At 37.4% G+C, this 15,986-nt stretch overlaps 1 protein-coding gene across 5 annotated transcripts in view; it reads left to right on the top strand.

The window, feature by feature from the left end:
* Positions 1–15,986, top strand: part of LOC119146191 (transformation/transcription domain associated protein) — a 96,881-nt gene that overhangs the window by 46,899 nt on the left and 33,996 nt on the right. For all 5 annotated transcript variants that reach the window (XM_037383498.1, XM_037383501.1, XM_037383499.1 and 2 more), the window contains 13 exons: positions 839–1,052; positions 1,746–1,871; positions 3,759–3,905; positions 5,043–5,245; positions 5,921–6,042; positions 6,840–7,053; positions 8,063–8,242; positions 8,593–8,739; positions 9,435–9,554; positions 9,854–10,141; positions 11,505–11,642; positions 12,032–12,144; positions 12,658–12,793. In XM_037383498.1, the coding sequence (XP_037239395.1) occupies positions 839–1,052; positions 1,746–1,871; positions 3,759–3,905; positions 5,043–5,245; positions 5,921–6,042; positions 6,840–7,053; positions 8,063–8,242; positions 8,593–8,739; positions 9,435–9,554; positions 9,854–10,141; positions 11,505–11,642; positions 12,032–12,144; positions 12,658–12,793 (2,148 nt within the window). The remainder of the gene's footprint in view (positions 1–838; positions 1,053–1,745; positions 1,872–3,758; positions 3,906–5,042; positions 5,246–5,920; positions 6,043–6,839; positions 7,054–8,062; positions 8,243–8,592; positions 8,740–9,434; positions 9,555–9,853; positions 10,142–11,504; positions 11,643–12,031; positions 12,145–12,657; positions 12,794–15,986) is intronic.

The raw sequence follows: 15,986 nt of genomic DNA, 5'->3' as shown, positions 1-15,986 counted from the left end.
CAGAATGCGAACTGCTATCGTTTTCCTCTGCCTTTTTCATACAAATCTTCCAGTTTATCATCTTCCATGAATTTGTGGAAGGTGGGCTAAGTGCGCTGCATCTAAGAGTGAGCCAAAATCAAAACCTAGCCCACTCCACTTCTCCTTTGCCCACCGCAAAACAAACATGTCATACCAGCCATCAGACCTGAGGAAGGTGGTGGTTGCTGATGTTTACTTAATACAAGGATATGAGCCCTTTGGAACAGGAATTTTATATCTTAATTTTGTGCTATATGGCATTAGTTATACAAGAGGCTCAGAAGAAAAGACTAAGGCTTTTGCAGGAAACAGGCTAATTTACTATCTTGATGATTTTGTAGGCTTACAAAGATATGTCCAGAGATGTTTTATTTCCTTTTTTTTTTTCCTTTTTGTTCCAGATATCCCCTTTTCTAATCTTTAAGCTATAACTTACCACAGAATACGCTGTCTTAGCTCTTCATGGAAGGTCTGTCTCTGAGAGATGTTGACAAGGAGATAAAACACAATCCTCTGTTGAAAGCATTTCTAACCACAAGGTTGCAGGCAAATTTTCAAAGCGAAGGACCACAAAAAACACCAGAAGGAATATACCTGTAAATGCTTAAGTAACACTTCTGTGGTTAAAGATTTTAGAGCACCTTGTATTTTACAGTTTTATATTGTGTGACTTAATCAAAAGATTGATGTAAAACATTGCCAGTGTAGAAACCTCAGCCTTATTACAGCTTGTCAACAGATTTGATATGGATTTACTAATTGTGTAATACTTGATGATTTCCCCCACTCAATGCCTTTTTACGTGTGTTCTCTTCAGGAACAACCCAATCAGGCCAATTTTGCCAACATTTGCACTGGCTTAGAGGTCTTAAGTTTCCTGTTGACTGTGCTGCAGCCCCCTGCTATCCTTAGCAGCTTCAAACCCCTGCAACGAGGCGTCGCAGCTTGTATGACTTGTGGAAACACCAAGGTTTTGAGAGCAGTCCACAGTTTGCTTTCTCGCTTGATGGGTATTTTCCCTACAGAACCAAGTATGTGGCATTTTCTTCCTCCTTTTATCCTTTATTGCTGCATAACGTAAGTGATCAAGGGCGGGGTGAAGATACTCTTTGGAATGTGCTAATACTCTTGTTTTATGATTCCTGCATTTAATGGTCCATTTTAGCTTGCACTTTCAACCTCTGTTTAAAAAAAGAAAAGCTGAAATAAGTAATTGTGTGCAATACATTATCCATTGACATAAAAACTTAATAACCTGTGGCTGTCATAACTTTGGTTCAAGAAATGCATGCTATAAATTTAACGTATTTTTGCAATTATAATTTTTCAGTTTCAGAGGTGCAAATCTTTTAGTTGCTAAGCTTTGATGTTTTCCTAAAACAAGGAAGGGAGATAGAGTACAAAAAAGAAAGACGACAGGTAGTGCGCCATGTCTTAATATGCACTAATTTAGGTAATCCTCTCTCTCCAAAAAAAATCACTACTATAAGACTTCTCATCAAAATGAGTTATTCAGAAGTAATGGTACACTATTATAAAATACATATTGGTTGTATAATAAAGAGGTTTTTATAAATGAGGGATCTGCTTATGTTACTTTGGTTTGTTAGCAAGATAAAGTTCTGGTCGTGGTATAGATGACTCTGTGTTCACCGTGTAACTGTTCCTTGCCTGTGCTGTGGCTAATGTTACCAAAAGTAAACACAACTCTCTAAACTCTGCAGGTACCTCAAGTGTAGCTTCCAAGTATGAAGAGCTGGAGTGCCTTTATGCTGCAGTTGGAAAGGTTATTTATGAAGGACTTACTAATTATGAAAAAGCCACTAATGCTAACCCTTCTCAGCTCTTTGGTAAGTTTCCCACATCTCTAGCAGATATACATGGAGTGCGTATTCACGAATATGATCTTTGTCATGAGCTTTTATTCTCCATAAGGAAGCTGAAATCTGTACCACGGAGAGGAAGCTGTGGGAAGCATTTCAGGCTAACTTGAGAGACGAGCTTGGGATGTCTTTTCATCTGTGAAGAAAGGGATTGGGGGTTCATTGCATTCTGTCTTCTGTATGATTTGGGAGCAGTTACTGGAAGTGGGGAGCTGCAATTGTGCCACATGGAAGCCTTCTGTATTTAAAGGGTATAGGAAAAAGGTGCAGCATTCAGATTAAGCAAAATATAAAGTAAAAGTTACTGGAATACTGGGTAGTATTCTGAGATGCAGTAGAATATTTCAAGGAATCTGTGTAAACATTCTTACATTTTATTGCCTTACTCTTTTTCAGTTGTTTTTAAAGTCTTGTTTATCAGCTGATTTAAATAGGGTGGGAAGATTTGTGTATATATATAGATCTTGAGTTCTCAGTAAGTAAGAAATTACAAAAATGCTATTTTTTCTTGAGTGAGCAAATCTGAGTTTTTAGCATATGCCATTCTGAACAGCTGAAATTTTCCTTTTCTTGTTCTTCATACTTAGTTGCTAAAAAACTCAGCTACATAATACAATGGCAAGGATGTATTGCAATAATACAGTTTGGCCTGGAACTGGTTGTGTTGGTAATACAGACCTGAAATTGCACAATTTTGGAAAACTTGCTGATTTTAATGGCAAATGTCCTTCACTATTCTGCTCTGTGATTTGTGTAGATAGTTGTAATTTTGCTTTGGGAATTGCCTATTTGTCAGATGTCAGGATGTGCTATACAACAAACTAACCAAGAAAGATGTTTCTTACATTTTGTCCAGAGCTTGCTTAAAAGCAGCACTACAGTCTGTCAGGTGGTGCACATCTTAGTTATTTTGTGTTTGAGGCTGAACTTTGTGTGATGAATTTTGTACACATCTGAGCACAAAAAGAGATCAAAACTTTTGAAGCAGCCATTCAACGAACAAAGCACACTCCTTTAAATATTGTTGTAGGCTTTTGTTCAATTGTGAAGTTGTAGTAAGGAAGGGGATAGCTGTAGGTGTTTTTAGAGGGTGTAGTTCGGCAGGATGGGCGCACTTTTAAAAAACGGTTAAGTATTTTAAAGCAGATATTGCTAAAACTGATTGGTTTGCACAAACATGGATAAGCTTATGTTGGGATAGGCATCGTTAACAACTGTGTAATTTGAAAGGACTGGGATCTTGTAGGCATAGTGCATTCGTAAACTGTGCTGAAACCAGCTCTTACTGCAGATTGAAAAAGTTAGCTACTGAAACTAATAAGATTAGAAACCCAGGATTGTGTAATGTTTTTATTTACTTGATTTTTAATTACTAAACCAAGGCCTATTCATGTAAAAGTTTTGCTACTTTTTGCTGCTAAAAAAATGTGCAACATTAAGAGTAGTTTAATTTTGGCTGGTTAAATCTCTCTCTCTCCCCCCCCCCCCCCGCCCCCCCTCCCAGATGTTGGAAAAGTATCTACTCTCAATGCCTCTATTTCTGTCCTCCCTTTCTCCCCCTTGACCTCCATCACATGCTTTATACAGACTTCAAAATATTTTGATTAATGCAAAAATAACTTTTTAGTAATAGACTAAAGATTAAAGTTGAAACTGAAGTTTTTCTTCAAATCTGTCTTCATTTATAGTGTAGCTTGGGTAGTCCCATGCTTCCTTCATGGCAGGACAAAACACAGCTTGAATGTTTTTCTGTACTCGTCCATGAAATGAGAATATCCACGTTGGAAATCTCTACTTTTCTCAGGTCATGCTCAGTAAAAGTTTTACTTCATTAAGTGTTGTTTTTAATTATAGGTACTTTGATGATTCTGAAGTCTGCATGCAGTAACAATCCCAGCTATATTGACAGATTGATCTCAGTTTTTATGCGATCTCTGCAGAAGATGGTCAGGGAACATTTAAACCCACAGGCTACAGCAGGAACAGCAGAAGCAAATACAGGTATTGCACTATATAGTTTAGGGGTGTCAATTATTTGATGTGTTGTAAAGTATTAAGATCCCTTCATCCTAAAGGGATCCAAATGATTTTGTAGATTTGTGTGCATTATTACATATTGAAAAATACTTTGGCATTAGTGAGAAATACTACTAATGTATCAAACGATAAAAATGCACTTTGAGGTCTTGTTAGGTGCTTACTCTATATCAATTTCAGTATTAACCCAAACACTTCAGTGAATGATTAGTGAATATTTGCTGAGCTACAGCATTTAAGAATTTCAGTATTTCTATAAAGAGTTTATAGTGTTGAGGGGAGAGGGGCTGAATTTTTTTGCTTATTCTGTGCTTTTGCGTTTTTTTACTCCTTCCTATTTGATAACATTGGAACAGCTTTGTGAAATGAACTTGTTGGAGCTGATGCTTTGTTTTTATCTTAAAATAGCTTCTTCACTCTGTACAATTCTGTCATCAAATGGATTAGGTCGTGAGTCATTGAAAAAAGTCAGATGTTCTTGTAGAAGAAAATCCAGTGCTAGTAACAAGCACTGTAATTTATTAATGAATAAGCTACTGTAGAAAATACTTCGAAAGAATTGCTGCTGTTAGATTCCCAGCCCATATTTTAAATAGTTAAATGAGAAAATTGCAATTTTTATTAATACTGGGAAACAGGTGGAAAATTACTAAACTTGACAGATAAGCCAATCGGGAAACTAACAGGACAGAATAGGTTTGCTCCATCATGGAGTACTTCATTCACAAGTTTAACTTTAGTTTTTCCAGTACTGGGGTTCTGTAACGCCTTTTACCAAAGATTTACTGAAATGAAACCACACAGGCTTGCCTTTAGAATTTTGAATGGATTTGGGTTGGGTTTTTTTTTTTTGTTTGTTTTTTGTTTTTTTTTTTTTTTTGTTTTTGTTTTTTTTTTTTTTTTGAAGGAGTCTGTCTCAGTTGTTCAGGAATGGAAAGTAGTTGTTCTGAAAACATTATTTTTGGGGATATATTTCCAGGTAATAGATATGGTTGTTGCTATTTTTAAAATTACAGTAGCTTACCTTGAAAAAAGTTTTACTAGGTGTTTTATATGCATATACACAAAAAAACAACAACAAAGGATTACAATTATCTGTAGCAGGTACAAGTGAACTGGTGATGCTAAGCCTGGACCTTGTGAAAACTCGGCTGGCTGTGATGAGCATGGAAATGAGGAAAAATTTCATACAAGCTATTCTGACATCTCTCATTGAAAAATCTACTGATGCCAAAATTCTTCGTGCAGTGGTAAAAATAGTGGAAGAGTGGGTGAAAAACAATTCCCCAATGGCAGCTAATCAGGTAAATTGAGAAGATAATGCTCTCAAATATTGAATAACTATAAGACACTGTTACAATTCATCAGTTTTTGACAGGGTTATAAGTATCTGTTGTGTATATTTAGATGCACTTGATGAGGGTTGGAATATTTTGCATCTCCTGTAAAAGTAACTGGATTTAAAGATACTTGGCATTTTATAGGCTTATATTAGGTGTTTGATCTCAAGTGCTGTTTTGCTGAGTACTTGTTTTAAAGTAGAAGTTTTAAAATATGTTTTACATTAACATGGATAAAGAGATTCTTCAGGAGGAGGAGGAGTAATGCAGGTTTAAATTGTGTTGTTCCTGTAACGTTTTGTGGCTTCTCAATTTGCTGTATTTTCTGTTGGAGTTGGATACGTGACAACCTAGTGCTGTATGAAAGGACCTACACTTTTTACAAATATACATTAGATTTTTGTAATCATTGAACTACTTAAACCTGGTTTTAGTCATGATTTTAAAATTCTCTAGCATATATTAGAAGGATAAATGCTTGAGTTATTTAAGAACTATGACCTTCTACCAAGCTATTCTTCAGTACTTCAGAAGTGAAAGAGGGATATAAAGGATGGCTGAGGTGTACTTTGAATGTGCCAGTTCTCTGCACGTTTTAAGATGAATTGACAAAATTAATCACGTCTTCTTTTAACACAGACACCTACTCTCCGGGAGAAGTCCATTTTACTAGTGAAAATGATGACTTACATTGAAAAGCGTTTTCCAGAAGACCTTGAATTAAATGCCCAGTTCTTAGACCTTGTTAACTATGTCTATAGGTAATTATAGCAATTAATCATTTATTGCAGTGTACTGGTTCATAGTTTTTACCATATATGACCTTTATGACGTATCATCAGTCTTTTTTGGTCTGAATTAAGTGATGTCTTCCCCTCCCAGGGAAAAAAAAAAAAAAAAGCAAAATCAGTTCATTTCGGTGAGACCACAGTATGCATTACGGAAGACAGTTTGAAAATAGAAGTTCATTGGAAAGGATTTTCTTTTTGGATCCACTAAAATATATTTACTGCCCCAACCTCTTCCTTTCCCGAGATACTGGGGCATCCTTGTAGCCGATTGTATTCTAAACGCTGTGGTAACAGCTGAAATCTGTCTTTTCACATTCATAGGGTATAAATAATTCTTCTTTTCTTGGAAATTTGTTGTAAGTTATACTTTCAAAAGAGTTACTTTGCTAGGTTTTGTAACATGATGAAATAACTCAAATAATTACCTTATCAACAACAAATGCCAGGCATTTAATTTTGTGCTGACAATTCGCAGTATTTTGAGTTACTGTTTGCTGCTGTTCTGTTTGCTGGTTAACTGTGGAAAGCCCTGGTGTGGACATGGTAGTCAGAATATCATTTGTCATTTCAAACAGAATACAGATATGGCTGAAAGTGCTTCACAATTATGATAAGATTTTATCCTGAAAGAGTTTTTATGATATATTTGTGTCATATCTTGTGGGCTTCTACAGAATATCACCTCTTTTGATTTTTTGATGTTATATACAAACCCTAGAAGTCTTCTCTCACTAATGTCTCTGTCATTTAATCTTTGTTCATTTTAGGGATGAGAATCTTTCTGGTAGTGAACTTACTGCTAAACTTGAGCCAGCATTTCTTTCGGGTTTGCGTTGTGCCCAGCCACTCATACGAGCCAAATTTTTTGAGGTCTTTGACAACTCTATGAAACGTCGTGTTTATGAGCGCCTACTTTATGTGACCTGTTCTCAAAACTGGGAAGCAATGGGAAATCACTTTTGGATAAAACAGTGTATCGAGGTGAGGAAATTATTTGTATCAGAAATACAATTATAATTAAAGAATTATGTTTTATTCCCCATTTTGCTTGGCTGGGTGTAAAAGCATTGTGCCGTGTGTGTCTTGAAGTATGTATTATCTGTATCAAAGCTAAAAGTACCAAGTCTGCTGCCTCAGATACTTCCTGTGCTGCTTAAAAATAAATGCAGTGTCTAAATTGTGAAATGCTGATGTTTGGAAGGTGGCTTTAATATTAACCTTTAAAATCTATTTTTCTCTGCAAAAAGCTTAATGACCAGGTTTATACTGCTTAAGAAAACCTATCTCTTATTAATTATAGTAATTATAAAAAAAACCCCACAAGAATTATTACAGTGGATGACTTCAAGAAAACTGTTAAGGCTAGAGCGTCTGCTCTGGCCGTATGACAGTGGTTAGGTGGGATTGCATTGAAATGAAATTGCATTTTTGGCTGGCTTATTTAAAACAAGATGGGATCACCCCCACCCCACATTTCTTAACAATCTGCATATTAAAACATGACTTCAGAGTGACTGTGAGGATAACTTTGTACTCTTAAAAGTATTAGAACTCCTTCCGGAGAGATAAACCCCAGCATTGTTGGTTTCAGATTTCCCTGAGCCCCACAACATTCACTCTGGGAGGACTTTCATTGTAACGGTGAGAGTTTGTATACATTAGCAGACTGGGGACACTAAATAGACATGTTAAAAAGTACCAAATACAGAATTTAGGCGTAGAAGATTCCTATTTCTTCAGCATTTTCAGGAGAGATTTGAAAACGAATCTTGAAAGTATAGTCATGAACTTGAAAATGGTGACAAAATGCAATCAGATTAAGATGAAAAAATATTAGTGTATTTATTGAATGACGGTGATAAATAGGCCTTAGATGTATTATTGCAAATTTTATCTTACTGATAAATATTAAACAATAGTGATGTTTTCCTTGGAATACTGCAGTTAACTGTGTATTTAGAAACTCCCCTTGCTTTTTCTCCTTGTTTAGCTCCTGTTGGCAGTGTGTGAGAGGAATACAACGATTGGGACAAGCTGTCAGGGTGCTATGCTGCCCTCTATTACCAACGTTATCAACCTTGCTGACAGTCACGATAGAGCGGCATTCGCTATGGTAACCCATGTCAAACAAGAGCCTCGTGAAAGGGAAAACAGTGAATCCAAAGAGGAGGTAACTTCCAGAAAGTACAGTAGAAAAATCTTTGCTGGTGTATAGCTTTTCCTAGTTTCTCATGTAGTAAGTTTGGAGAATATGTGTCCAAGGTGAGGTGCACAGATTGTTCAGTGTATCCTTGTTTAATACATTGTATTTTAACCAAGCATGGGTTTCTCAGAACTTGCATCATTCATTTAGCCTTTTCTTTCCTATAGCACTCTAGTAATATCTGAACCTGAAGAACTAACAGAAATAGTGAGACCTGAAATAAGTTGAGTGGAAGGCTATCTTGTATTTGTATGGGAAAAAAAGCAAAAGTGTGTAGAAAATTATCTGCAATCTTTGATTTGTTTACTTCTGTATAGGATGTTGAAATAGACATTGAATTGGCTCCAGGAGATCAGACCAGTACACCTAAAACTAAGGAACTTTCTGAGAAGGACATCGGCAACCAGCTGCACATGTTGACCAACCGGCATGACAAATTTCTTGACTCTCTTCGAGAAGTGAAGGTTGGTATGGGTGGTTGGTTTCTTGACAAAACACTTTAATACTGAAATCTTCAAACTGATCTGACATCCCTTCCCCCCCCCCTTTTTTTTTTAATCTCACACTTTTTTTTAGCTGATTTTTTTAATGTAGATATCTCTTATAATCTGATGTAATTTCTTATTTGCATAGGGTAAAAATTTCTTAAGCCTTCACTTAATTGCTAGTTGTTACTGTATCCCTTTCCTACCAAACTTCAATTTCATCCTACTCCACCTGTAAATGTATTTTAACTGTTCAGTTAAGAAAATAGTGATGGCAGAGACAGGGCAGAGATCAAAAATGTGTATCAGCATCTTGCATTGAAATCATTTCTGAGAAAATAATTTTAGCTGAAAGCTATGTGAAATAATTCTCACAATAGTAACAGCTCTGTCCAATGAAATTTATCATACCTATTACTGAAGTAATAAACTTCTTTCCTATTTTTTAAATTTTAAATGGTTACAGTAATGCATCAGAGTCTTGATCAACATGAAAATAGGATTAAGCTCTTGTTACAGTAGTCTGTATTGCTAGAGGAAACAACTTTTTGACATGTTGGTTGGAAAAGGCATTTGCATTACTGCTTAAACAGCTGTCTAACTCTGAACTGTTTTTCCATAGTACTGAATTGTATTTTTGCCATTTATATACATCTCTTTCTTTTTGTTTCTAGACTGGAGCATTGCTGAGTGCCTTTGTTCAGTTATGTCATATTTCTACACCATTAGCAGAGAAGACTTGGATACAGCTTTTTTCACGACTTTGGAAAATCTTGTCTGACAGGCAGCAACATGTGAGAATCTCTCTCTTCTCACTTAAAAAATCCCCTTTGTAACTGACTGTTGTCCCAGGAAAATGTATTTGTGTCATAAATGACTTGTTCACTTGCTTTGAGGAGTTTGCCGTTCTTTGTGACTAGTGAATGCTGTATACCTCAATACATCTTTTTTAAAAAAATAGAGCCCTTCAGTGTACGAAGAGAAATACTGTTATCAAATGAATGTTCCATGTATTAACAAGATTTTAAATCTAAATTAGAGAATTGAAGAATCTGATTGAACAGATAACTATTACTATGTTTTTTTCTTCTAGGCTCTAGCAGGTGAAATAAGTCCTTTCTTGTGCAGCGGTAGCCATCAAGTACAGAGAGATTGCCAGCCGAGTGCCCTGAATTGCTTTGTGGAAGCCATGTCACAGTGTGTTCCTCCCATTCCCATCAGACCTTGTGTCCTGAAATACTTGGGTAAAACTCATAACCTCTGGTTTCGTTCTACGCTGATGCTGGAACATCAAGCCTTTGAAAAAGGACTGAGTCTACAAATTAAGCCTAAACAGACAACAGAATTTTACGAGCAGGAAAGCATAACTCCTCCTCAACAGGTAGTGTTAGAGTAATTGAAATACCTTGTGAAATGAGAAGAGAAAAAAACAGTGATAGTGTAGTGCGGTGGTACCATAGTCATATTTTTCCATTTAGGTTGGAAAAGACCTTTTAAGGTCACTGAGTCCAGCCATAAACCTAATGCTGCCAAGTCCACTACTAAACCATGTCCCAAAGTGCCATATCTACCTGTCTGTTAAATACCTCCAGGGATGATGGCTTCACCACTTCCCTGGGCAGCCTGTTCCAGTTCTTGACAGCCCTTTCGGTGAAGACATTTTTCCTAATACAGGGAGTCAGTCTCCCCTGGTGCAGCCTGAGGCCGTTTGCTCTTGCCCTGTTGCTTGTTCCCTGGGCGCAGAGACCGACCCCCCCCTGCCCACAGCCCCCAGCTGGAGGGAGCGATCAGGTCCCCCCCCGAGCCCCCTGCTCTCCAGGCTGACCCCCCCCAGCTCCCCCAGCCGCTCCCCACAGGGCTTGTGCCCCAGCCCCTTCCCCAGCCCCTGCCCGGCTCTGGACACGCTCCAGCCCCTCCACGTCCCCCTGGCAGTGAGGGGCCACAGCTGCCCATAGTATATGAGGTGCCCCCTGATCAGTGCCAAGTACAGGGGGACAAGCACTTCTAAATCTTTGTATTTAGAAGCTTATTAGTGTTGATTTTCTCTTAATTCAGTCAAGAAATTCCTGTCCTTGTGTGTTTGCGCATACAGACACTTGCAACATTGACTGCTTTGTGTCTTACCTACTTCTCATGCTTTTCTTTCATCTGTCACTGATATTTTCATATTTCTCTCTTGATCCCTCTTTTCCTTTTGTTTTTGACACTAACTCATTTTCTGCAGCACCGTAGAACTACATGAAACCATTTCTGCCCCTAATTTTAAATCTTGAGTAGAACTCTGTGTTGTCTGTCTCCCTTAGTTTCCATAATCAAGTTGGTTATTATATGGCCTTAAAGAATTATTAAAGGTAAACAAAATTGAGTTATGTGTAAATAGGTGCTGTTGTGTTTAGTGGTCTGTCAGGTATTTATGATCTACTTAAGCATGTTTCTGATCAGCTGAGGAAGCTGAATATTAGATTCCTTTTACATTAAAAACTTAGTTGTTGGTTGTTTTTGGTTTCTATGGTTTGATCTATTGGGGAAGACAAGCAAGAATCAATGTACAAGCCACAGGTAGTTTTTTTTGTCATGTAATGCAGTGTTGTCCTCAGTACTTGGTTGCTGCTAATTGCTTGCCTTCTGGAGTTTTTTCCATGTCTTTCTCAATTTGCCTCAGTGTAGAACATGTGGTTTTGCTATCTACTATGCTTTATAAGGACAGCTTGGCTGTGGAGAAGTAAGTGTGCTTAACATTCTAGGAAATACTGGATTCCCTTGCTGAGCTCTACTCTTTGCTACAAGAAGAGGATATGTGGGCTGGACTGTGGCAGAAGCGCTGTAAATTCCCAGAGACAGCAACAGCTATTGCCTATGAACAACATGGCTTTTTTGAACAGGTACGCTCTTGACATTAGAAACAATTTGAGTAGTTCTACTGTCAGAATAAATATTATGGTCAGAAAAAAAATTCTGAATATTAATAAACAACTTCGGTATTCTAAAATAGAAAGCACTGTAGCTTTTCTGCTGGCTAAAGTAGTAGTTTAAAGGCCGTGTAATAACTAGATAAGCTGAGATTTTTGAACACATCTGTCGTTTTTTCCATCACATTTGTAAAGCTGCAAAATAGTGACTATATTCAGGAATGAATTAACACACTACACTTTTTTTTTTTTTAAACTTAGACTTTATAAAAGTTTTCTTATAACTTTTTTTTTGTAGAGGAAGTGTTGAGTTAATGTGTATATAGCAGGTGGAAGAATAAAATGGTTTAAATTTTATTTAGGCACAAGAAACTTACGAAAAAGCAATGGAAAAGGCTAAAAAAGAGCACGAACGGAACAATGCTTCTCCTTCGATCTTTCCTGAATATCAGCTCTGGGAAGACCATTGGATTCGGTAAGACTTTAAAGCTGGTGTAGAACAACTATTTTTACCCTGCAGTTGAAGTAAAATACCCTGCTGTTTAAAACATTAGTTACGAGAATAAACCTAGCTGAGGACTTAGCTCAGATACAGGGGAAACTTAAGGGAATAAAAAAAGCTGGTTTTTACTCCCTTAACAGAACCTCAGAAGTGATATGCCTGAAGTGTTGTAAAAGTGTAATTTGATATTGGTGGAAACAGACTGGAGCTAAAATTTGTTTTTCTTATTTAAAATGGTTGTTCTGGGAGACACAAAATGCAGCTCTTCCCTGTTCACAGATTTCTGTATTATAACTGGTAATAAAAAATAAAAAAATAATAATAAAAAAAATCTTCCCATCTGGAGAAGACTTCTACAGTGCTTGCAGAGCTGTTCATAGACAAACAACTATGCAGATAATATTCTGATACACAACATTTATAGTCACTTTTGTTCAATTTTTATTTTTTTGTTAACCAAATTGACAATGCTTTTGATTTTCGTAGTTGCTCTAAAGAATTGAACCAGTGGGAACCTTTGACAGAATATGGCCAGTCCAAAGGTCATATAAATCCTTACCTAGTACTGGAATGTGCATGGAGGGTCTCAAACTGGACTGCTATGAAGGAGGCTCTGGTGCAGGTGAGCGAGGGCTTTCTATGCTAATGTTTAGTTTCTTTCTTCATTTTAATGATTACATTGCTAACAAGTCAGCATTTCAGTTCATTTCACAGACACAGTGAACTGCTCTTTGGAAGTTATCTTTGATGTCCCAGCGCACAGCTGGGTGTTTTGGCAACTGAACCATGTAATTTCAACAGACAAACTTGATTCTCTTTTTCTATCCGTTTATAAAGCTGTACTATGTAAAAAAATCTAGCCAGGGCAGGTGAAGGACAATGTGCATTGTAATGAGTAGCTAAAAAGTGACAAATGCTTGTCACAGAAGTGTGTGCCAGCAGGGATATGTGGAGAAACTTAAAATGGGACCCTTGCAAGTATAATGTGTAATTTAAAATAGTACATTATTGGGGAGGGACATTTTTTTTTGTATTTTACACCTTTACAGGAATAAATGTCCCTTTTGTGAAAGGGAATGAAGTATGAAAACACATCTATTATCATACCCCTGTCTGTGGGCAACATAACTGTGCTTCCAGGTGTAAAAGGGCAAAAGGCCATCATTACCTGTGGGGTGGGTGTGTGTTTTAGCACCTGAAAGGCAAAGCCAAAGCGTTCTGAACTGCTCCTGCCCAAACCTAAAACTGCTAAACACAATTTATTCTGTTCATCTCCACTGCACATGAAGGGGGATTAAGACCTGTATGAAAATGTGAGGGTCGGGGACTGATTAGCTGAATTACGTTACATACCTTGGTATATTTGAGGAATATTTGTAAGGCTGTGTTTCAGCATCCTTGTTAAAAAGATCCCTGAAAAAGTAACATATTAAATCTCAGTTTCAGTATTAATTGGTTGGCGAGGCTGGTGTACGCTGCAGATTATAGCAGTAGTTACTGTTCAAATGAAGAAAGAGACAAATTTGTGGTTGGTTGTGTGGTGGGAAATGTATTGGGATTACTTGGCGCATGCTGGTTTTCATGTTTCTTGGATTTTAGAGCCCTGCTTAGCAGAGGTGTAATAGGTTTGTTTTTCTTTCCGTAGCAATGTTTGTCTGTACTGTCTGTCCAGGGATTTCTTCCTGTATCTGTCATCTTTTGCTTTCTTTTTAAGTACTCAAATACTTTATTACTGCAAATTTACTGCTAGATTCCTAACTTGATTCTCACTTTGAGTCTACTTTAGTTCCATTTAAAATGAGGTTCATTTGATTTTGCAATGTATCCGTTACATATAATTTTAAAATATCTTGGGAACACTAGAGGTTGGAGCCAGTATGGTCAAGACTGGAAACTGGAGATCTAACAAGAAATGAGGGACAGGAAGACCAGGTAATGAACCTCAGGCAATGAGCCTGGGATTAGGAAGCAATGAGAAGAGTATGAGGTGAGGATGAAGAAGGCTGGAGGAGTACAAATTTGACGAGGAGTGGCAGGGATAACTGGGTAAATAGACAGAAGCAAGAAGTTGAAGGAAGTGATTTCCTTCGAGAAAGTGTAAAAGGACGTGGTAAAACCAGCGGAGAGGAGGGAGGCATTGAATTAGATGTTGCAGGGTGCGTTAGTGGGACTGGCTGTGCAGGAGACAGGGTTTGAGTTGATGGATAGGGAGGCAGATAGGGACCTGATTTGAACAAGTCACTGAATTTTTCAAATCACTGATTACAGAAAGGGATGGGTTACTTCTGGGGGAAAGGTACTTCGATTCTACAACTGGGTTTATAAAGTAAATAGAATCATAATGCATAAGCACAAGGGCATACCTAGTTTTTAGACGATTGACTTTCAAATGTGTTCCCAAAACAATTTTTGTGTGTATAACCTTTATACTAGAAAGCATACAAGTAAAAATGGTGAGACCAATTATAAGCAAGAGTAGGCTTTTGTGAAGTGACACTGTTTAAATCTACAGTCTTTACCAAAAAAAAAAAAAAAAGGCTGAAAAGTATTTTTATCTTTTCTCAAATTGTGACAGTTTGTGATAAGTTTTTGTGCTAGAAGTAAATATAACTATTGTAAAGACTACTATATATATACGTTTATGACAGAATGCTGAGGCTTCCAGATGGCACAGCTAGTAGGAGTTGTTCCCTCTAAGTTCCTTATTTGATCCTCCGTGGAATCAGAAAACTTGAGTTTGGAATTTTCTGATGTTCCAAGGTTTCCTCAGAAGCACCGATGATTATACTTTAATAGTTTAACACAAAGTTTACAGAACCATAAAATGGCTTGAGTTGGAAGGGACTTCTGGAGGTCATCTGGTCCATTGCTCTGTCCAGAGGAGGGCCCCAGTACATCAGGTTGTCTTGCCTAGCAAGAGTTTTAGGATCTCTTAAGAACTGAGATGCCACAGCCTTTCTGGACGTATTCTTCATCTGAAGTAGCATCGGTGTGCCTTATATGTTGTTTTAGAAAACAGCGCAGTACTTGGCTTCTTTTGTTAGAAACTAAGGAACTTGCATATGGCAAGTGAGGTAGTCACCATCTTCGTTTGGTCGTGGATAATATGTATTGTTTGTTCTTTCCTGCTGTTGACCTTCCTGATTCATTATGGAGTTCGTTATTGTGTCCTGCTTGTAATTCATTTTTCTGAACAGCATGGACTTGTAAAACATTTAACTTTCCCTTTGACCTTTCCTGGGTTTCACTCATGAGACTGTGTATTCTGTGTTGTGTGCTTGATGAATGAATACTCTAAAGTTTTGGCTGTTACAGAACAGCTTGAAGGTGGGGGGCACACTACATAGAGAAAATAACACTTTGAAAGATTTGAATCTGGAAGATCTATTTTCTTTTGGAATATAATTTATTTTTGTGTGTGTGTGGATAAAGTTAAAATGGCTAAGGGAAACATGCTGTAAATGAATCCTCATTTTCTGAGAAGATGCAACAGAGAGAGAATACATAGGCAGATACTTCTATCTGAGCAAATTTTGATGAAATCTTACACATGCAAAAAGCTGATCATATTTAGGTAACTTGCTCCTTGTCTTCTCTTAGGCATCTTCTCCCCAACTGTTTTAAGAACCATCCCATGTGAATAAACTGGTATTGTTCTTGAGGTTATTATAAAATGTTAGGCCATCTCATGCTTCTTGGGGCAAATGACAGATTTGTGCATTGGAGTCACCTGTAGATTTGTCTGGGGCTTCCCCCCCCCCCCCCCCCCCCCCCCAACTTCATATGCAATATCGCTGTTCTGTAGTGTGGGTTTT

Source organism: Falco rusticolus, chromosome 4 (genome assembly GCF_015220075.1).
Source record: "Falco rusticolus isolate bFalRus1 chromosome 4, bFalRus1.pri, whole genome shotgun sequence".
Taxonomy (NCBI): domain Eukaryota; kingdom Metazoa; phylum Chordata; class Aves; order Falconiformes; family Falconidae; genus Falco; species Falco rusticolus.
This window is presented reverse-complemented; position numbering and strand designations above follow the sequence as displayed.